We start from the raw sequence: 22,135 nt of genomic DNA, 5'->3' as shown, positions 1-22,135 counted from the left end.
ATTACGAGTTTCGGGAATGGGAACACAAGCAAATTATTATTATTTTTTTTTTTTTTACAAATTTCTGAATTTTTTTTTCACCACTTAAATAAAAAAAATATATACATGCTTGGTATTCGGGTACTCGTAATGACCTGGAGAATCATATTGCCAGGTTAGTTTTACCATATAGTGAACATAGTACATAAAAAACTTCCAAAAACAATTGTAGAATTGAACTTTTTTTGCAATTTTGACGCACGTTCCCTTTAAATCTATTGCTGAGCAGGAAGCTTCCCGCACGGCAATAGTTATCAGTCACCAGCCAATCACAGGCTCGCAGCTAAAGTCAGTGCGCACATCGCTGGCGTATGACGTCACTGTCATACGCCGGCGACCGTGCTTCAGGTGATGGGAGAGCCGGGCGCTGGAGCTCTGCAAGGTACGGAGAACCTTTTTTTAAAAAAACATTTTTTTTTGTAAAGCTGCCCTATGGGGGCAAGATGGAGACATGAGGGCAGGATGAAGAGACATTGGGGCAGAATGGAAACATGGGTCAGAATGGAGAGACATGGAGACAGGATGGAGAAACATGGGGGGCAGAATGGAGAGACATTGGGGGCAGAATGGAAACATGGGGCAGAATGGAGAGACATGGAGACAGGATTGAGAGACATGGGTGGCATAATGGAGAAACATTGGTGGCAGAATGGAGACATTGGGGCCAGAATGGAGACAATGGTGGCAGGATGGAGACATTGGGAGCAGGATGGAGACATGGGGGCAGGATGGAGACATGGGGGCAGGATGGAGACATTGGAGGCAGAAAAGAGACAAACTGAGACATGGGACACGATTGAGAGACATGGGGGGCAGAATGGGGACATTGGGGCCAGAATGGAAACAATGGGGACGGGATGGAGACATTGGGGGCAGGATGGAGACATTAGGGGCAGGATGGAGACATTGGGGGCAGAATGGACACAAATGTGGGTAAGATGAAGGCAATGGCGGCAGAATGGAGACAACTGGAGGCATGGGGGCAGGATGGAGATAATGGGGCAGAATGGAGAGAAATGGAGACATGGGGGCAGGATGGAAACAAATGGGGGCAGGGTGGAGACAATGGGTCAGAATGGAGAAAAATGGAGACATGGGGGCAGAATCGAGACAAATAAAGACATGGGGCAGAATGGAGACATTGGGGGCAGGATGGAGACATTGAGGGCAGGATGGAGACATGGGGACAGGATGGAGACATTGAGGGCAGAATGGAGACATTGGGGGCAGAATGGGGACTTTGGGGGCAGAATGGAGACATTGGGGCAGAATGGGGACATTGGGGCCAGAATGGAGACAATGGGGGCAGGATGGAGACATTAGGGGCAGGATGGAGACATTGGGGGCAGAATGGACACAAATGTGGGTAAGATGAAGGCAATGGCGGCAGAATGGAGACAACTGGAGGCATGGGGGCAGGATGGAGATAATGGGGCAGAATGGAGAGAAATGGAGACATGGGGGCAGGATGGAAACAAATGGGGGCAGGGTGGAGACAATGGGTCAGAATGGAGAAAAATGGAGACATGGGGGCAGAATCGAGACAAATAAAGACATGGGGCAGAATGGAGACATTGGGGGCAGGATGGAGACATTGAGGGCAGGATGGAGACATGGGGACAGGATGGAGACATTGAGGGCAGAATGGAGACATTGGGGGCAGAATGGGGACTTTGGGGGCAGAATGGAGACATTGGGGCAGAATGGGGACATTGGGGCCAGAATGGAGACAATGGGGGCAAGATGGAGACAAAAGGGGCAAGATGGAGACATTGGGGGCAGGATGGAGACATTGGTGCAGAATGGAGACATGGGGCAGAATGGAGACATGGAGGCAGATTGGAGACTAATGGAGGCATGGGGGCAGGATGGAGACATTGGGGGCAGGATAGAGACATTGGGGGCATGATAGAGACATGGGGCCAGGATGTGGAACATTATTACTGTAGGGGTTAATTATGGAGAACATGGGGGCAGGATGGAGACATGGGGGCAGGATGTGGAACATTATTACTGTAGGGGCTAATTTAAGGACATTATTACTACTGTGATGCATTTCATTTTTGAGGATACTGTTTTCAATGAGGGGGGTCCTATTACTGTGCAAGGCGGCATTATGTCGACCTTTTTTCTTCATCTGGTGTAGTGTAGAAGTTGGGGAAAAATTGAGTAATGTACTCTGGAAGCGGTGCTCTAGATAACTGTTATTTTATGCAGAGACGAGTCCTGTCTGGAAGAAGTGATGGCGGTCTGCACTGTAAGAACAAGAAAAGCGAAAACTTCAACTAGAGTGAGTCAGTGTGATATCTGTACACTGACACTATACACTGTATACTATGTTCAGCGCTCCTGTATATAATGGCACTTATGGTAATATTAGTATTATGCTTCTTTATTAATGATCAGTATTGTAGTATTCAGTCACTATGTGGTGGTAATATGTGATCCGGTCATGGTGTGACGGTATTTGTCCCTTGTATGTGGTATTATTCGGTCACTATGTGGTGGTAATATGTGATCTGGTCATGGTGTGGCAGTATTTGTCCCTTGCTTGTAGTATTAATCGGTCACTGTGGTGGTAATATGTGGTCTGGTCATGCTGTGGTGGTATTTGTTCCTTGTATGTGGTATTATTTGGTCTCTATGTGGTGGTAATATGTGGTCTGGTCATGGTGTGACGGTATGTGCCCCTTGTATATGATATTATTGGTCATTTTAAAAAATGTATGTGACACATTCCCTCAAATAAAAATAAATAAAAATATACCTAAAAAGAGTATTGGGTATTATAAGAAATTTTTAATAGGTTAGAGTAGAATAGAGCCTGGCCAGAAGAGTCTACCTTGTCCTGGTGGCGGCTTAAAAAATCTTTTGGCCAAAACAAAAGCTGATGGATATATATGTGATATGGTGTTCGATGGGAACTGTTAATGTGTGATTCGTGAGGATGTGGTGCAGAAAGTACAGTTTTTCCAAGAGTGGGCAGTGGGACTGTGGAAGGTTCGAGGGGTGGAGGTGGAGCTGGGGTGGAGCCTGGGCGGAGTCTCAAGGGGGCCCGAATATTTTGCCAGTATGGGACCCCGAAATTCCTGGTGGCAGCCCTGATTACCCACAATGTAATATATATGTTGAACAGCCCCTGTAGTGTGGTTTATATCAGACAGACTGGAAGACCTATAAAATTGAGAGTTAACGAACATGTTCAGCTATAGGTGCATATGCAAAAAAAATGAGACATTGTCCCCAGATAAAAGATCAAAGAAAATAAATGTTTATTAGAAAACTACGATATCCCATTTTATAAATAAAGATAATTCCGACTAAGCGATTAAACTAAAAGGGATTGTTCATGACTAAAAATTTGGTCACCTATCAGATTAGTGGGGGATCCCATATCAGATTAGTAGACACCAAACACCAGAATCCCAAAACCCATCAGCTGTTTTTAGGTCTGCTGAATCGGAAGACCACAGTTCCGTACAACACTCAACAGAAGCTGAGCTGCAGTACCTGAGAACGGCCACTATACTATGTACAGAGCTGTGGCTGTAGAAACAACAGATTGGTGAGGGGTGCCAGATGTCCGATATGTGAACAATAGCATAGTCATGGACAACCCCTTTAGAGAATACATACCAAAAGTTGGATGATACAAATTGTAATCTAGAGAGAAAGGAAATAAATAAACAGCACATTAAAATAAAACTTTTTTTTATAGTAAATCTTCTGCCTTTAATGATTGCTGGCTACTGAATTGACCCTCCAATCGTAACTTACTTCCCATATATAGGAATCATACAATTTGCCATCTATTCTGCTCGAGAAGGTCAGCGGCTCATTCTCCTCACATTTTGGTTCAGGGTTGGAGGGTAGCTTTAACTTCAAGTCTCACCTGCTCAGTCAATCTCCCCTCAGTCAGGTCTCTGCAGTGTGATTCTCTATTCACTGCAGAGCAACCAAAAGAAAAAGCTTTTGAGCTCAGTTTGCTACTTCCCTTTAACACTCTGCAGTGAACAGAAAATCACTATGTCCAGACCAGACTGTGGGGAGAGACTGAGCATGTGTGACCAGCAGAAATCAGCTCATCAGTTGGACCTGCTCAATTCTGTACACCCTGAAGCCAGGTGGCGCCATATCATGTAACTCTTCTCTGCACCTTTTTAACAGCACGTAAACTGGAAGCATTTCTTTCATATGATCTATAGAGTGCATGTAATATGTAATTGTGGGTCAACCCCTTTAAGATTTTTCAGATATTAGTAAAGCATTGGTGCGTTACAAAACTGTATGATTCTCATTTTATTATTAAATTATAACAAAAACCACATAACCTTTAAGCAATTCAGTTTAAAGGGTTGCCTGTGGCTTAAAGGAATTGTCCATGATTAAGATCTATCACCTATCCTTAAGATAGAACATCCCACCAATCAGCTGTTTTCAGGTCCCCCAGATGCCTGAAATTCACAGTGTGTGGAGCTGGAATACGACAGCTTCGTACAATGTGTAGAGGCCATTATTGGGCCCCACAGTTCAGCTGCCATTCACATGAATAGGAGCGGAGCTGCAGTGCCCAAGAATGGCCATTACAGTCTACAGAGCTGTAGTACACTGTCTGTGCACTTTAATTTCAGTGGCTGTAGGACCTGAAAACAGTTGATCATTGGGGGGTGCTGGATGATCAACCGTCATTGACCTCATATTGATGACCTATACTTAGGGCTCGTGCACATGGTCGTATTTTTGTTCCAAGTGCGATCCAACAAAACATTGGATTGCACTTGGACCAATGTTATTCTATGGGGCAGTGCACATATCCGATTTGTTTTCACTGGACAGAGCCGGTTCGCATGAAAAAAAATTGCATCAAGCCCAAGCTTGATTCGATATTCAGATCGCACTCGGCCATACAATTCAATGAGTCCATGGAAAACATCGGATGACATCTGAGTGCCATCCGATTTACAAGGACTGACGGAATGGAGAAGATGGAGAATTTTCCCAACTTCTACTCATCTGAGGGAATCAGAGCACACTGATCTCACTCTGATCAAACTCTGATCAGAGTATGAATAGCATAATCAACTCGATTCTCAGATGAGAGATTCTACATTCATGTGACCCTAGCCTAACTATAGATAATCAATGTCTTAGTTGTGGACAAATCCTTTAAAGAATACATACCAAAAGTTGGATGTGGATACACATCTGTGTAATCTAGGAAAAGAAAGTAAGTTAATATAAAACTGCCTAGTAGTGAAGCTTCTGCCTTTAATGAGCATCGGTTATTAAAGAAACTTTCCACCCTGCACCTAAATGTGACTATACATTTCCCATGTGTAGTCAACTAGAGTTGGTGTGAATTGATTCACTCGTCCCATTCCATCAGACAAGACTGTGGTCTGTGACCGCTGCATGGAAGAGGGATTACTGCCTCCGACCTGCCAGCATCCGCATATTTTGATTAGTGGGCCTGGCGCAATGTGCGTCAATGATGTTGTCATGCATGCCAAGCTGGCTAATCAAAAGAAGAGCCGTGGATGCCGTCAGATTTCATGATGTTTTTTCATATTTTGCAGTCATTTTAAAGGGAATCTGTCAGCAGGTTTTTGCTATGTAATCTGAGGGCACCATTATGTAGGGAAAGAGAGCCTGATTACAATGATGTGTCATTGCGGAAACGCTGTAAAAACACTTGTTAATAGGTCTGCCAGCTATAGCCATGGTAATCCTGATGTGCTGTGCATATGATGCGGAAATTTCCACTCAGGATTACCATTGCGGGAAAAAACACAGCATGACCATTGTTCGGGCGTTTCCGCCACAAATTCCCACCCATTGACTTGAATTGAACCGCAGCAAAACTGAAGGTATAATATCTATACATGGGGATTTGGTGCATTTCAACTAAAGGCAATAGGCATGAATCCGTGGCGGAAACGTGGTGCGGGTGGTACCCGGGTCGGGAGAGGAGGACTACAACTCCTCTCATCCGACCGCCGCTACCGCTGATAACAATGAGAGCGGCGTGGCTGGGGTCAGCAGCAGTTCTCCTCAGCCAAGCCGGCTACCAAGCGGTTAAAAGAAGAAAAAAAAGTAAAAATAAAAAAAAACCTTTATACTCATCTGTCCGGCAGCCCCTGGTGTCCTCGTGATCCCCGGCGATCCTCTCCTCCTGACGGCCGGTGGTATACTACTGGGAGCACGCTCGCTCCCAGCAGTATACTGTGCTGCCAGGACCTGCGGCCAAGTGAGCGATCAGCTGATTGCTCACGTGACCTCACCATGGGAACATTCTCAAGAACGTTCCCATGGTGGTGAGCTCACCGGGGCTGATCAGCTGATCTTCAGCTGATGAACCACTGTGACCTCCTGCAGCAGAATGTATACTGATAGGAGTGATTTTACACCCTTGTCAGTATACAGTGCTGTCTTCTTCAGCAGTGACATCAGTGATTGGTAATGTCACTGCTGTAGAAGTGACACAGACAATCGTTGGCGGTACGTGGACTGCGCTGTTGATGGCGGACAGGTGAGGGATATGGTTGTTTGTTATTTTATGTTTTTTTCAGAAGATCGATGGCTTCGCAGACAGAGGGTAATAAAAAAATTGTAGAACTGTGTGTTTTTTATTTAATTAAAATACTTTATTCTGGCCGTGTCTTTTATTGAAAAAGCGGCGACCATTTTACTACGCGGTCAGTAATGGGGGCGTCTTATAGACGCCCTCCATTACTAACCTGGGCTTCACGTCAGCTACCAGTGAAACCCAACCCCATTACCCCACTCGCCATCACTACAGGGCAGTGGGAAGAGCGGAGGCTAAGCGCCAGACTTGGCGCATCTTATGGATGCGCCATTTCTGGGACTGCTGAGGGGTGATATTAATAGCCGTGGAATGGGCTAGTATTCATGGCCCCTACTCTGGCTATTAATATAAGCCCGCAGCTGTCTGTTTAGCCTTTTCTGGTTAGATTTTATAGGGGGACCCTATGTAAAAAATTTTCTGGGGTCCCCCTGTAATCTAGCCAGTAAAGGCTAAACAAACAGCTGTGGGCTGATATTAATAGCCAGGGAACATTGTTGGCTAATGGCCACTTCCCCGGCTACTAATATTAGCTCCCAGCAATCGGCTTTCCCTCTGCTGGTTATAAAAATGATGCGGGAGCCCACGCCTTTTTTTAAAAAAATCTTTGGCTCTGTGCCCACGATCCAGACGTAGCAGCGCTTTGGAGGCATATTTTTGCTGCGTCCAAAATGTTGCATTCTATTGAACGCAGGAAAATCCACATGCGTTCACTGAACCATGCGGATTTACCGCATTCAATACATTCTAGCGGTCCTGAAAGACGCGCCGCATGTCAGTGTCCACGGGTGATTCGCAGCCTCTGATGCACGCATAGTGGACATGGGATTTCTAGAGATCCCATCCACTATACTGCAACATATGGATGCTGCGTGTTTCACACTGTATAAACACGCAGCGTCAAACCTGCAGTGGCTCCTGATCGTGGCCACGTACCCAAACTCACCCGCAGCATGTCAATTTCTGTAGCGGACACGCTAGTCTCCAGTGCAGATTTTGACCGATTGAAGTGTCATTATATGTGTTGGATTCACATGTACCGACAACAAAAGTGCGGCATTAAAACACTGCGTTTTGAACGCAGAAAAAATATGCTGCGTCCAAAGCGCTGCTGAGTGCTGATCGGGGGGATGTAGGGGCTAATGAAATAGCTGTGAGCTGATAATTATAGCCAGGGACCATGTTTGCAAATGGCACCTTCCTAGGCTAAAATAGCAGCTCACAGTTGCCGCATAAATTACATGAATGGTAATGAAGATTGGGTGTATGGGATCAGCTGACACCTAGCTCTTTTATTTGGTTATGACAAGGTGTCAGTCAGACATTTTCATGACCAAACCTAATTAAAGTAAAGTAAAGTAAAGTAAAGAGTTAAATAAACACACAGACAGAGCAAACATTTGAAATACAACAGACACATTCTTTAATCATTTAAATTAACCAATATACTCACCAAGTTCTGAAGGTAATCCAAGGGTTTAAGCAATGTCCCACCAAATAACTTTATTTAGCTCCAAAAAGCATTCATTAATATACAAAAACGCTTCAAAAAAACTATTCAAATACCGCATAAAAAAACGCATCCAAAACATGGCAAAATCGTGGCAAAACCGCACGTTTTTTCCGCAGCATTTTTCCTGCCAAGGAGATACAGAAATGCTCAGGAAATTTCTGCTTCAAATCCTGATCGTGCGCAGACAGCCTTATACGGCTGTCTGACTGCGCCCAAACAATGATAGTTATACTTTACAGAAAACGTGTAAGTAGTGAGTGAATTGACTAGTCCATTCAGTTAGTCCATGGAATGCATTACTATGGACTAATCTGTGGGCTATCACTTTTTTAGTTTTAGATAAGAGTCTACTACATCAATATGCGAAAGATGCAAGCAGAATTGTAAATACATGTAGATCAGAAAACTATCATTTCCCATTTTATGAAAAAAAATAAAATAATCCCTTTAAGAGAATAAGCTAATAGGGGTTGTTCATGACTAAAATTGTTATCACATATTATTTGGATAGATCATCAATATCATATTAGCGTGAACCCAACACTAAGCATTCCCACCAATCAGCTGTTTTCAGGTCCTGCAACAAGCCAGAAGTTGGACAACCAAAGTTACACAGTTTCTTAGTTTTTAAGGTTGAAGGTAGACATAAGTCCATCTAGTTCAACCTATAGCCAAACATGTTGATTCAGAGGAAGTTAAAAAAAAAACACGAGACAGATGCTAATAGCTCCATATTAGGGGAAAAATTCCTTCCCGACTCCACATACGGCAATCAGACTAGATTCCTGGATCAACGTTTCATCACAGAATCTAGTACCCATAACCTGGAATATTATATGGTTCAGGAAAGTCGCCTAGGCCCTAATTGAACATTTTTAGTGAATCGCCCATTACAACATCATGTGGCAGTGAGTTCCATAGTTTCACTGTGACGCTACTCACTACTCATGGACAAGCCGTGAGGCAGGGTAGTCAAATGTTCCGGGCTCAGATACCAAGAGAGCACATAGTAAACTAAATGGGAAAGACAAAGACGAAGTCAGGTCACGGCCCTAGGTCACAATATAAGGAAGATAGCGGATCAGAGCAAAGGAGCTAGGTAAACGGATGGTCAGAAAGAGGTCTGTGGTCAGGCAACAATAGATTAATAAACAGAGCACAGAGAGACAAAGCAACACAGGAGCAGATGCTTCATGACACTCATTGCTCTTTTAGTAAAGAATTGCCATCTTTGATTATGAATAATTCTTCTTTCCCCTACAGCAGTGCCCCCCAACTCCAGTCCTTAAGAGCCACCTAGATCACGTTTTCAGAATTTCCATCATATTGCACAGGTGATGGAATTATCTCCTGGGTAATACTAAGGAAAACCTGAAAATATGATCTGTTGGCGGTTCTTAAGGACAGGAGTTGGGGAGCACTGCTGTAGACGTACAGGACGCCCCTTGTCACCGTCTCAAACCTAGGTGTAAAAAAACTAATTATACAGATCTCTGTACTGTTCCCTCATATATTTGTACATTGCAATAATTAATAATTATGTAATAATTGCTACTAAGCCTTTGTGTTTTCAAACTGAATAGCCCCAAGTTTGATAACCTATCTTGATATTGCAGTCCACCCACTCCCTTAATAACCTTGGTCGCTCTACTCTGCACCCGCTCCACAGTAGTTCAGTTTTTTCCATCTTATACACTGAAACGCAACATTGTACACAGTATTCTAAGTGAGTCTTTTCTCGAGTCAAGTTCATGACCTTACAGTATATTTATCTATAATAATCTTCAATTGCCATTTCTCAGTCCAAGCCTCCAGTTTACATAAATCCCTCAAAAATATAAAATTATAATTATCACAGAGGAGGATATATATGTGTTATCATTATCCTCCTCTGTATTGATTACACTGCAAAGTTTAGCATCATCTGCAAATATTGATATTCTACTCTGTATGCCCCTTACTAGGTCATTAATAAATATGTTAAAAAGAAGAGGGCTGTGCCCCAGTCAATAGGAGCGGATCTGCAGTACCCAAGAATGTAGAGAGTGTAGAGCACTGTAATATGCATATAGCTGTGGAAAAAAAAATGAAAACAGCTGATAGGTGGGAGTACCAAAGGTCTGATAAGTCATCAATTTCTTAGTCATGAACAACCACTTTAAAAAATACATACCAAAAGATGGATGATATAAATTTGAGTGATCTAGAGAAAAATACAAAAAAAAAACATTAATAGAAAACTGCTTCTTATAGTAAAGCTTCTGCCTTGAATGAGTGTTGGATAACCTACACACTCACTTAATAAATATAGAAACAATACTTGGTGCCCTCCATTCTGCTGCTGCTTCGCTCTGGCAGGTGAGCAGCTTGTTCTCCTCTTCTCCAAAATGGTATCTGCAGGTGCATGAGGAGCTCTACGGAAAATCTTAACTACCCTGCCTTTCTATTAGTGTGGGATGGACCAAAATCAATGACGTGGAAGAGAAAAGGCAGGGAAAGCATGTTGTATCAGGCTTTGCACAGCGCGAAGGCTGTGTGCCCACGTAGCGTTTTTCAAGCGTATATGCTGCGGAATTTCCGCAGCGTAAACGCTTGAAAAACGCATGTATATCCGCACCCCATGGTCCCCAATGGCATTCCGCAATGTCAATGCCCATGCTGCGGATTTTTCCGCAGCGTATATGCTGCGGTCAAAAATCCGCAGCATGTTCATTAATTTTGCGGAAGCGCAGCGGAATCAATGTGCGGATGGTACCCAAGTCTGGAGGAGAGGAGACTCTCATCCAGACCTGGGTACCAAATAACCTGTAAAAAAAAGAATAAAATAAAGTTTATACTTATCTTCTGATGTTTTCCCTCCGTCGCGCTGTTGTCTGAAGGACCTGCCACGTCATTGAGTCATGTGACCCACCACATGACTCAATGACGTCACCGCAGGTCCTGCACAAAACAGCGTGAGCCGCTCAAGCCTCCGGACGGGGCAGACAATGCATCAGAAGGTGAGTATAAAGTTTATTTTTTTATTTTTTACCATTCTGAACAAGTTGTCAAGCACTTTTCCAAGTGAAGCTTGGAGAAGTGCTTGATAACCCGCATGCGGAAATGCATGCAAAGACGCCTCACAAACGCTTCTACCTGGCGGGAAAACCGCATGTAATATCCGCATGCGATTTTCCCGCCAGGGAGAAGCGTAAAAAATATGCTTCAGGTCCGCAAAGTGGGCACATAGCCGAAGCATCATTCTGCAGCAGCTATTTTGAAAAAGAGGGGAATGGCCACAAGGAAGGTAGCAGCAGAATGGAGAGCACTAGGTATGTAAAGTCATGATTCGGATAAGGGGTTGAACTGTTACTTCAAGTGTCACACAAGTTGTAGACATATCATTTAAAATCCCAATGATTCACTATGGTTTTCCAATGTGTCCACAAAAATTGTTGGCTATCCATGATTTTTTTTAGAAGCTGTCCAAAAAAAAATAAAAATCAAGTTGCTAACTCAGCTGTACAGTGTGGGGAGAGTGACTGAGCATGTGCGACCAGTAGCAATCAGCTCAATGAGGAATGCATAACAAACAGGCATTCCTCACATGTATTAAAGATGTCAAACAGTCGCAAATCATGCACACGGAGTGACTCTAACATAACATTCGAGCACACCGAAGATACTCGGAAAACACCCGAGCATGCTCGTAAATCTCGCGTAAACGAGCATGCTCACTCATCACTACTTAAATTGCATTAAATCTTCACACAATGCCTAAAAGTAGATAAGAATAAAACAAATCAAACAAATGAGTGAAAAATATAACACTTTGTCATCTTTAAATGAGAAAAATTATCCAATACTACATGTTTGTGAGTGGAAAAAGTATGTGACCATTCAGATTAGAAGGTATTTTGAAGGTAAAATTAGAGTATGGTGTTTTTATCAATCAATGGGATGACAATCAGGTGTGAGTGGGCGACCTGTTTTTTTTTAAAGAACAAGGATCTATCACAGTCTTAAAGATTGTGTACAAATGGAGGAAACTCCCCAGGAGTGGTCAACCTTCAAATATCACTCCATGAGCAAGGCATATAATAGTCCACGAGGTCACAAAGAAACCAAATGTAACCCCTAAGCAAAGGCCTCTCTCACATTGTGTCATGTTAAAGTGTAAAATGTTGCGGAAGGACCTGACGTGTGCAGTTCCAGCATAAGGCTATGTGCCCATGATGCAGAAATGCTCAGGATTTTTTCCTGAGCGTTTCTGCATCTCCCTGGCAGAAAAAAACGCATGCGGATTGTACATGCGGATTGTACATGCGGATTGTACATGCGGATTGTACATGCATTTTTCCTGCCAGGGACATGCGGATGTGAAGCGTTCTTCACTTGCATTTCCGCATGCGGGTTGACAAGCGCTTTCCAAGCGATTTTAGCATCACTTGGAAAGTTCTTGTCAACTTGGTCACACTATATAAATCCATGCAAACGGCATGGATTTATATACTGTGACCGAAAGAATGGTAAAAAATAAAAAAATAAATATATACTTACCCTCTGATGGCCTCCGGTGTCTTGCTTCCCACCGTTATCCCTTGCCGGCAGTGGTACACTGAAGGACCTGCCGACGTGAGCGTCGCGTGACCCATCACATGACTATGACGTCAGCGCAGGTCCTTCAGTCCATCGCAAACTGCCGGCATGCGAGGAGGAGCGCAGCGGGGGCTGCCAGAAGGTAAGTGTATATTTATTTTTTATTTTATTCTTTTTTTTACAGGTTCTATGGTACCCGGGTCCGGAGGAGAGTCTCCTCTTCTCTAGACTTGGGTACCATCCGCACATTAGAACGCATGGAATGCGCATCTACATATACAGTGAAGCTGAATGCATGCGTTCTAATGCAAGTCAATGGCGGCGTTTTTTTCCGCAATGATAATCCGCAGCGGAAATTTCCACAGCATGTGCACAGCACATGCGGATTATCATTGGGGAACATGGCAGGCCTTCTACCATGCGTTTTTTAAGCGTTTCTGCAGCGTTTTTGCCGCTGCGGAAGCGCTTAAAAAACGCATCGTGGGCACACAGCCTAACAGAGTCAAAGCTGTTTTGTAGGGCGTTATGGGCTAAAATTCCTCCAAGCCGATGAGGAGGACTAATCAATAATTACCAAAAATGTTTAGAAGCAGTTATTGCTGCACAAGGTACTGAAAGCAAAGGTTCACATACTTTTACCGCTCACAAACATGTGATATTGGCTTCTTTTTCTAATTTAAAAAATAAATAAATCTAATATTTTCAAGTCATTTGTTTGATTTGGAACTTTATATCTACTTTTTGGACTTGTGTGATAATTTGGGGTAGTTTTAGGTCACATATCTGCAGAAATATGAAAAATTCTGAAAGGTTCACAAATTGTAAGCACCTCTTTATTAGGAAACGGTATGATCCATTTTATAAATAAATAAAACCAGCGGATAACTCCATTAAGAGACTACGCTTAAAAGGGTTGTCCCTAACTAAGATATACTGTATATCACTTATTCTTAGAACAGAACATCAATATGAGGTCAATGGGATCCGGCAGCACCAACAATCTGCTGTTTTCAGGTCTTGAGATACCAGAGATACAGTGTATAGAGCTGGAATACCACAGCTTTGTAGACTGTGTAATGGCTGTTCTCGGACCTACAACTCAGCTTCTATTCACATGAACAGGACCTGAGCTGCAGTATTCCAGTGGCCATGGGCCCTGAAAACAGCTGATTGATTGGGGTTTTGGATGATCGGCCATCATTGATCTTATATTAATAAACTATCCGAAATATAGATCATGAATGTCTTAGTTGTGAACAAATCCTTTAAATACATACCAAAAGTTGGATGTGGATACGCATTTGTGGAATCTAGAGAAAAAAGTAAATTAATATAGAACTGCCTCTTATAGCGTAGCTTTACGATAGGTCATCAATGTCTGATCTGCCGATCAGCTGCTATCAGAGTCTGCAGCAGCGGCCGCCGGCCGTAAATACTCACTTGCGGAGCAGCTTTGTCTTCTGGTAGTGGCTGAGGCTTGGTACTGCACATCTGCCTCCTATTCAAATCAATAGGAGGCAGATGTGTAGTAGCCTGCTGCGACCACTACGAGAAGACGGCCAGCTCCGCAAGTTAGTATTTCCGGTCACCGCCGACACCGATAACAGCTGATTGTATGGGGTGCCGGGTGTCGGACCCCGGCCGATCAGACTTTGATGACCTATCCTTAAGTCATCAATGAAAAGGTAGTGGACAGCCTCCAGCAGGGGGTCTGTATGTAGGGGAGACAGGGCAAAAGCTTAGAACAGGGATGAATTTTATGTACTCCTTTCAATCTCCATTCACCAAATAGTTTGTTCTTTTCTAACTGCCAAAATACAGGATTATTCCATAGGGGTAGGTCTTTCGATATTCTCTATGATAGCTTTAACTTTCTTCTTAGTTCCTTCCACGTGGCTATTGTATCGCGGTATATTATTGAATTCTTAATTTTTATTGGCATCAAGTTTTGTGGCGTGTGCAGCAGAGAGACTAAATTCCAAGGATAAGCGTAAGATTTTTCTACTGTTATATCTGAATACCTATTAGTATTTTTGAACCAATCTATTATATGGCGTGAGAGGCAAGCCAAGTTATATCCCCTTACATCCGGTAATAAACATCAGTTTTAAAAACAGATTTGTGTTTCCATTTCATGACAGTCAGAGCAATTTGTGTTCTCATCTGTTTTGCGGATCAGACCTGGACATTAAAATCTATGGAGATCCATGTAAAATGGATGACACACTAAAGACGGAAGGAACTTAGAAGAAAGTTAAAACTATCATGGAGAATATCGAAAGACCTACCCCTATGGAATAATCCTGTATTTTGGCAGTTAGAAAATAACAAACTATTTGGTGAATGGAGATTGAAAGGAGTACATAAAATAGCAAATTTGCTACAGGAAGCGGAGGAGAGGTGGTTGTCCTGGAAGGAGATCATGACAAAATACAAATTAAGTGATAGCCAATTTTTGCTATATGGGCAAATTAGGGGGCTGGTTATGTCAAAATTAAAGAAAATAAAAGAAGAAACAAGGAAAAATTTGATGGATAAATTGTTGTTTGAGGGCTTGGATCTAAAAAATATATCTGTATTGTATAGAGGGTTAAAAGATGTATGTGTAAATAAGGATAAGACACAACCACTTAAAGCATGAGCAAGACAGATAGAGGGAGAAGATGTAGGGGAAAAAATATTGGTAGGTTGGAAGAGCGAACGAAAATACATTTTAAGTGAAGTATGGAGGGATACGCATTATAGGATTATACACAAAGCTATATTGGCATTCAATATACCACCATCTAGTAAAATGAGAGACCGTCTGACACAATGCCCAAAATGTAAGCTTAAAAACTCGGATTTGTTACACGGTCTATGGAGCTGCCCAAAAATACAAGTAATCTGGGCAAATATAAAGCTATGTTAGAGGATATGGGTATTGGAAATGTTGCTCTGCACCCTCTGCCTTTTCTTTTTCACTACGACACAGAGGTAGATGGGAAGGCCTCACAGAGGAAACACACAAATAACCAAAATTCGACCCCGCTTTTTCATTCAGTATGTATGATAACAAAAAAAAGCGTATTAAAGCTTTGGTTAAATGAGTCCACCCCAGATCGGAAAGCTATAATAAATCAGGCAAAATAGCTGTTTCATTTGGAATGGTTGAAAGCAGAGCGTAATAAAGAAAAAAGTATAAATGACCTCATGGCAAAATGGAAAAGCTTTTTGATGGGGTATTATACAAAGGAAGAGCTTGCGGAAATCATGAGGCCATTCAAGATTACTAGCTGGTATCTGTTGGAGGATATAGGGGGCGCTTTGGGAAGACTAAAGATAATGGACTGACATACAAAGAGAAATGATGGGGGTTGATCACGGGTCAATAGTTAAGAGGGAAAAGGGGGAAAAAATGAGGAGGGGAATTGAGCCATTGCTATAATGAGTGTTTTAAGCAATATTACACTAAGAGAAGGGAAGGCAAGGACAACATAGAAAAAATTAGCTAATGTCACTTATTGTGATTTCTGCATGTAGGGGTAAGGGTGGGTAGTTGAGGGATGTTACGAAATGTTAAAGCATACTATTATATGAAGACTTTGTATTGTTAGTTGGGTAAGACGAAGGATATTGAAAAACTCTGTAAAGTCTTTATACACATGTTTGAAATATATATAAATAAGTGAAAATCAAAAAAATCATTGTTTAAAAAAAACTCATGTTTATAAGGATCAATGAAATTCAATGGGTCGGTGTGCTATCCGAGAATGTAGCCTTACTAAAAGATGGAACTTCATGCCTTTTAAGGACAATAGATAACAATGCATGTGTGATATGTTCCCATGCGCTAATACAGATGAATTCTGCAGTATGCTGAGATGTTCAACATATATGCATGTCGAAACAGGAAATCCAGACAAAATATCTTCTGTGTCATACATATTTTTTGACAAGCTGTCATTCAAATCAGTTTTGGTCTTTATTGACAAGGGATTCGAATTGTAATTTATATTCAAAATACAGTGGTGGCCAAAAGTATTGGCACCCCTGCAATTCTGTCAGATAATACTCAGTTTCTTCCTGAAAATGATTGCAATCACAAATTCTTTGGTATTATTATCTTCATTTAATTTGTCTTCAATGAAAAAACATAAAAAGAATTGTCCTAAAGCCAAATTGGATATAATTCCACACCAAACCTAAAAAAGGGGGTGGACAAAAGTATTGGCACTGTTTGAAAAATCATGTGACGCTTCTCTAATTCGTGTAATTAACAGCACCTGTAACTTACCTGTGGCACCTAACTGGTGTTGGCAATAACTAAATCACACTTGCAGCCAGATAACATGGATTAAAGTTGACTCAACCTCTGTCCTGTGTCCTTGTGTGTACCACATTGAGCATGGAGAAAAGAAAGAAGACCAAAGAACTGTCTGAGGACTTGAGAAACCAAATTGTGAGGAAGCATGAGCAATCTCAAGGCTACAAGTCCATCTCCAAAGACCTGAATGTTCCCGTGTCTTCCGTGCGCAGTGTCATCAAGAAGTTTAAAGCCCATGGCACTGTGGCTAACCTCCCTAGATGTGGACGGAAAAGAAAAATTGACGAGAGATTTCAACGCAAGATTGTGCGGATGGTGGATAAAGAACCTCGACTAACATCCAAACAAGTTTAAGCTGCCCTGCAGTCCGAGGGTACAACAGTGTCAACCCGTACTATCCGTCGGCGTCTGAATGAAAAGGGACTGTATGGTAGGATACCCAGGAAGACCCCACTTCTTACCCCGAGACATAAAAAAGCCAGGCTGGAGTTTGCCAAAACTTACCTGAGAAAGCCTAAAACGTTTTGGAAGAATGTTCTCTGGTCAGATGAGACAAAAGTAGAGCTTTTTGGGAAAAAGCATCAACATAGAGTGTACAGGAAAAAAAAAAGAGGCATGCAAAGAAAAGAACACGGTCCCTACAGTCAAACATGGCGGAGGTTCCCTGATGTTTTGGGGTTGCTTTGCTGCCTCTGGCACTGGACGGCTTGACCGTGTGCATGGCATTATGAAGTCTGAAGACTACCAACAAATTTTGCAGCATAATGTAGGGCCCAGTGTGAGAAAGCTGGGTCTCCCTCAGAGGTCATGGGTCTTCCAGCAGGACAATGACCCAAAACACACTTCCAAAAGCACTATAAAATGGTTTGAGAGAAAGCACTGGAGACTTCTAAGGTGGCCAGCAATGAGTCCAGACCTGAATCCCATAGAACACCTGTGGAGAGATCTCAAAATGGCAGTTTGGAGAAGGCACCCTTCAAATATCAGGGACCTGGAGCAGTTTGCCAAAGAAGAATGGTCTACAGTTCCAGCAGAGCATTGTAAGAAACTCATTGATGGTTACCGGAAGCGGTTGTTTGCAGTTATTTTGGCTAAAGGTTGTGCAACCAAGTATTAGGCTGAGGGTGCCAATACTTTTGTCTGGCCCATTTTTGGAGTTTTGTGTGAAATGATCAATGATTTGATTTTTGCTTCATTCTCTTTTGTGTTTTTTCATTGAAGACAAATTAAATGAAGATAATAATACCAAAGAATTTGTGATTGCAATCATTTTCAGGAAGAAACTGAGTATTATCTGACAGAATTGCAGGGGTGCCAATACTTTTGGCCACCACTGTATATATACAGAGCTAAACTGTAGAGAAACAAAGTCTGGTTGACTTGCCGTCTTTCCCCTTCACAACTACAGGTCCTGGCCATCATCTTTCTCTTCTTGGCACAGAACATACTGTATTGATCCTACCAACTTTTCATTCGCTTGATCTATGGAAGAGTATGGAGATGTTCTCCTGTCACCTGTGGGCCAAATCATTTTTTTTGTGTGGCCTAAAGAATAACTAATAAATACAACGAGAAACTCTGGTCACTAGTGAATTAATACAATTAGAAGTTGTACATTTACCGTTGTTTTCAAGAACAAATCTGCAGAAATTAGAATTTGATTGCTTTGCTTCAATTAGGCCAGGAAATTTGATTCTCATGGAATATATTTGATGCTAATCGAGTATGCATTAGTATGCTCTGAGGATTTTCTAGACCCCAGAGCACAAAACTAAAAGTTAAAAAAAGAAATAAATAGAAAAAAATATCTTTCACCTCTCTAGCTGCCCCAAATCTGTCCAGTTGGCTTCTTCGGTCGAATCTCTTCTTCCGTCCAGTGTAATCTCTTCTTCCAGTGCCAGGCATCTAAAGCACCTCCAGTGCAGACTAGGGTTCGGACTAGTCCCCAAAGATGCCAGGAAGAGACAACACTGGACCAAAGAAGACAGCCAGGTCAGGGCTTGGCACAGAGGAAAATGACACATAGGTAAGTATAATTAAAATTTAAACCCTTCCGAACACTGTATAATCCAGCAAAATGGCGGTCATAAAAGTCAAGAAAATTTCATTGGTCTCAAGCCAATTCGTTCATCTCTACTCTGTTCCCTTAGAGGGAATACTAATAGAAATAGAATTAGAAAGATACCCATTTCTAACATTACTTATATTCTGAATATAGAATGAACTTCTGAGAGCACTTTTGAGAATTTGTGAAAACAACATTTCATATGATGATTTTTGTCAGAGTGCTAACCTGAATCCTTTTTGTACCCAAATACAACTCATGCACCAATAACTACCTACCTTCTATAAGTGTTGATGATAAAAAGATGACAGACTTGATTTAAATTTAATTGAATTTGTTGAACCCAGTGAATTCAAACAAGTTGCAATTCGCATCTTACAAATTGTCTAAAATGCCCACTGCCATTCTACATACTGTAGAAGATTGCATCAGCCAGTGAAAGATCAAAAGACCTCAGACGGTCAGCACAGCCAATTAGGATGGATTATCATAGCCTGAATGAAAGCAGGAGCAGGAAATACAGCTGCCATTTGTGGTAAATTTGAATAGTCAGAGTATGTCACAGCCAATGGTGGCAGGCCACGCCACTCCTATGGGGCCTGTGAGCTGGGGGGCCCCAAGCAGCGGGGGGGACAAATTGTATTGGTGGATAGTGGTGGGGGGAGGGAGGTTGCGGCGGTGGAGGAGAGGGGCACATGCAGTAACCGCTGCTGCAGACTACTGCGTGTGCCCGCTGCTAAAGCAACATGAATATTCCCTCTTCTCCACTCCCATGGGTGTGGAGAAGAGGGAATATTCATTCTCTTTAGCAGCGGGCATAGAGGAGTGCTGAGCCGCGGCTCCTGCTGTCAGTGCCCGCTGCTAAAGAGAATGCATATTCACTCTTCTCCACTCCCATGGTCCTGGCGTGGAGAGGAGTGAATATGCCGGCAGCAGCTCACCTCGGCATATGAGAGCGCGCACTGCTGATCAGACAGGACGCAGCGCTGGAGCAGGGGTGAGGAAAGAAGGTGAGTATTAGTGTTTATTATTTTTGTGTGTGCAGTGATTGGGGGATTGAGGGGGCCACGCATACCAGGATTGGGGGATTGAGGAGGCCACGCATACCAGGATTGGGGGATTGAGAAGGCCACACATACCAAGATTGGGGGATTGAGGAGGCCACACATACCAGGATTGGGGGATTGAAGAGGCCACACATACCAGGATTGGGGGATTGAGGAGGCCACACATACCAGGATTGGGTGGATTGAAGAGGCCACACATACCAGGATTGGGGGATTGAGGAGGCAACACATACCAGGATTGGGGGATAGAGGAGGCCACACATACCAGGATTGGGGCATTGAGGAGGCCACACATACCAGGATTGGGGCATTGAGGAGGCCACACATACCAGGATTGGGGGATTGAGGAGGCCACACATACCAGGATTGGGGGATTGAGGAGTCCACACATACCAGGATTGGGGGATTGAGGAGGCCACACACACCAGAATTCAGGGATTGAGGAGGCCACACATACCAGGATTGGGGGATTGAGGAGGCCACACATACCAGGATTCGTGGATTGAGGAGGCCACACATACCAGGATTTGTGGATTGAGGAGGCCACACATACCAGGATTAGTGGATTGAGGAGGCCACACATACCAGGATTGGGGGATTGAGAAGGCCACACATACCAGGATTGGGGGATTGAGGAGGCCACACATACCAGGATTGGGGATTGAGGAGGCCACACATACCAGGATTGGGGGATTGAGGAGGCCACACATACCAGGATTGGGTGGATTGAGGAGGCCACACATACCAGGATTGGGGGATTGAGGAGGCCACACATACCAGGATTGGGGGATTGAGGAGGCCACACATACCAGGATTGGGGGATTGAGGAGGCCATACATACCAGGATTGGGGGATTGAGGAGGTCACACATACCAGGATTGGGTGGACTGAGGAGGTCACACATACCAGGATTGGGGGATTGAGGAGGCCACACATACCAGGATTGGGGGATTGAGGAGGCCACACATACCAGGATTGGGGGATTGAGGAGGCCACACATACCAGGATTGGGGGATGAGGGGTGCCATACGTACCGGGATTGGGGGATGAGGGGTGCCATACGTACCAGGATTAGGAAATTTACCAGTAGCTGCTGCATTTCCCAACCTAGGCTTATACTCGAGTCAGTAGATTTTCCCAGTTTTTTATGGTAAAATTAGGAGCTTCAGTTTATACTCAGGTTGGTTTATTTAAAATATACGGTATTTTAAAAATCATTGAGTATGTGGTGCCCATAATACTGTAGGACTGTGGGGTGCATTATACTATATGGGAGCTGCATTTTACTCTATGGGGTGTGAAATATACTGTATGGAGGATTATGGGGAGTGCATTATATTCTATGGAGGACCATAGGAAGTGAGGATTATGGGGGCGAATTATACTATATGGAGGATTATGGGGGCGCATTATAATATATAGAGGATTATCGGTGGCATATTATACTATATGGAAGGCTATGTGGGGCCATTATACTGTATAAAAGCAATTATACGGTGTGAAGGTTTGTGTGGGGTCCATCATACTGTTTGGAGGGCTAGTGTGGGGTCCATCATACTGTTTAGAGGGCTAGTGTGGGCCATTACACTGTATGTAGGCCCATTATAGTGTATGGAGGGCTCTGTGGGGGTCACATTTGGGGGATCATACTGTGTTGGGGTCACCATACTGTGCCTTGGGAGTTGAGGTGGGGTACAGTAGGGTCATTATACTGCGCATGTGGAGGAATTCACCATGGGGGTATCATACTGTGTTTGGGGGGCACTTTTGTTGGCATCATACTTTATTGGGCAATGAAAGAGGGATCTAGGACTTCAGCAGGAGGAAAATTAGTAAGTAAAGGCAGGAAAGTTGTGAGATCTGCTCTTCTGTGACACAGACAAATATTTATTTTTTTTGGTGGGGGGGCCCAATTAGATCTTCTGCTATGGGGCCCCATGATTTCTATGTACGCCCCTGGTCACAGCTTAGCCATAAAGATAGG

General features: G+C 43.2%; 1 protein-coding gene across 10 annotated transcripts in view; it reads right to left on the bottom strand.

The window, feature by feature from the left end:
- LOC141157339 (inter-alpha-trypsin inhibitor heavy chain H3-like) overlaps positions 1 to 22,135 on the bottom strand; it is a 148,748-nt gene that overhangs the window by 31,813 nt on the left and 94,800 nt on the right. For 2 of the 10 annotated variants that reach the window (XM_073644449.1, XM_073644450.1), the window contains 4 exons: positions 13,991 to 14,023; positions 10,309 to 10,338; positions 5,221 to 5,253; positions 3,676 to 3,702 (listed from right to left, as the gene is read on the bottom strand). The exons of 1 other annotated variant lie outside the window; for it this stretch is intronic. In XM_073644449.1, the coding sequence (XP_073500550.1) occupies positions 3,676 to 3,702; positions 5,221 to 5,253; positions 10,309 to 10,338; positions 13,991 to 14,023 (123 nt within the window). The remainder of the gene's footprint in view (positions 1 to 3,675; positions 3,703 to 5,220; positions 5,254 to 10,308; positions 10,339 to 13,990; positions 14,024 to 22,135) is intronic. 7 more of the 10 variants (XM_073644451.1, XM_073644452.1, XM_073644453.1 and 4 more) reach the window with 7 other exon arrangements.

This window comes from Phyllobates terribilis, unplaced genomic scaffold, assembly GCF_046119375.1.
Source record: "Phyllobates terribilis strain yellow unplaced genomic scaffold, ASM4611937v1 Scaffold_8__6_contigs__length_399053987, whole genome shotgun sequence".
NCBI classification, from domain to species: Eukaryota; Metazoa; Chordata; class Amphibia; order Anura; family Dendrobatidae; genus Phyllobates; species Phyllobates terribilis.
The sequence above is the reverse complement of the archived record's forward strand: the minus strand, read 5'-3'. Positions and strand labels throughout refer to the sequence as shown.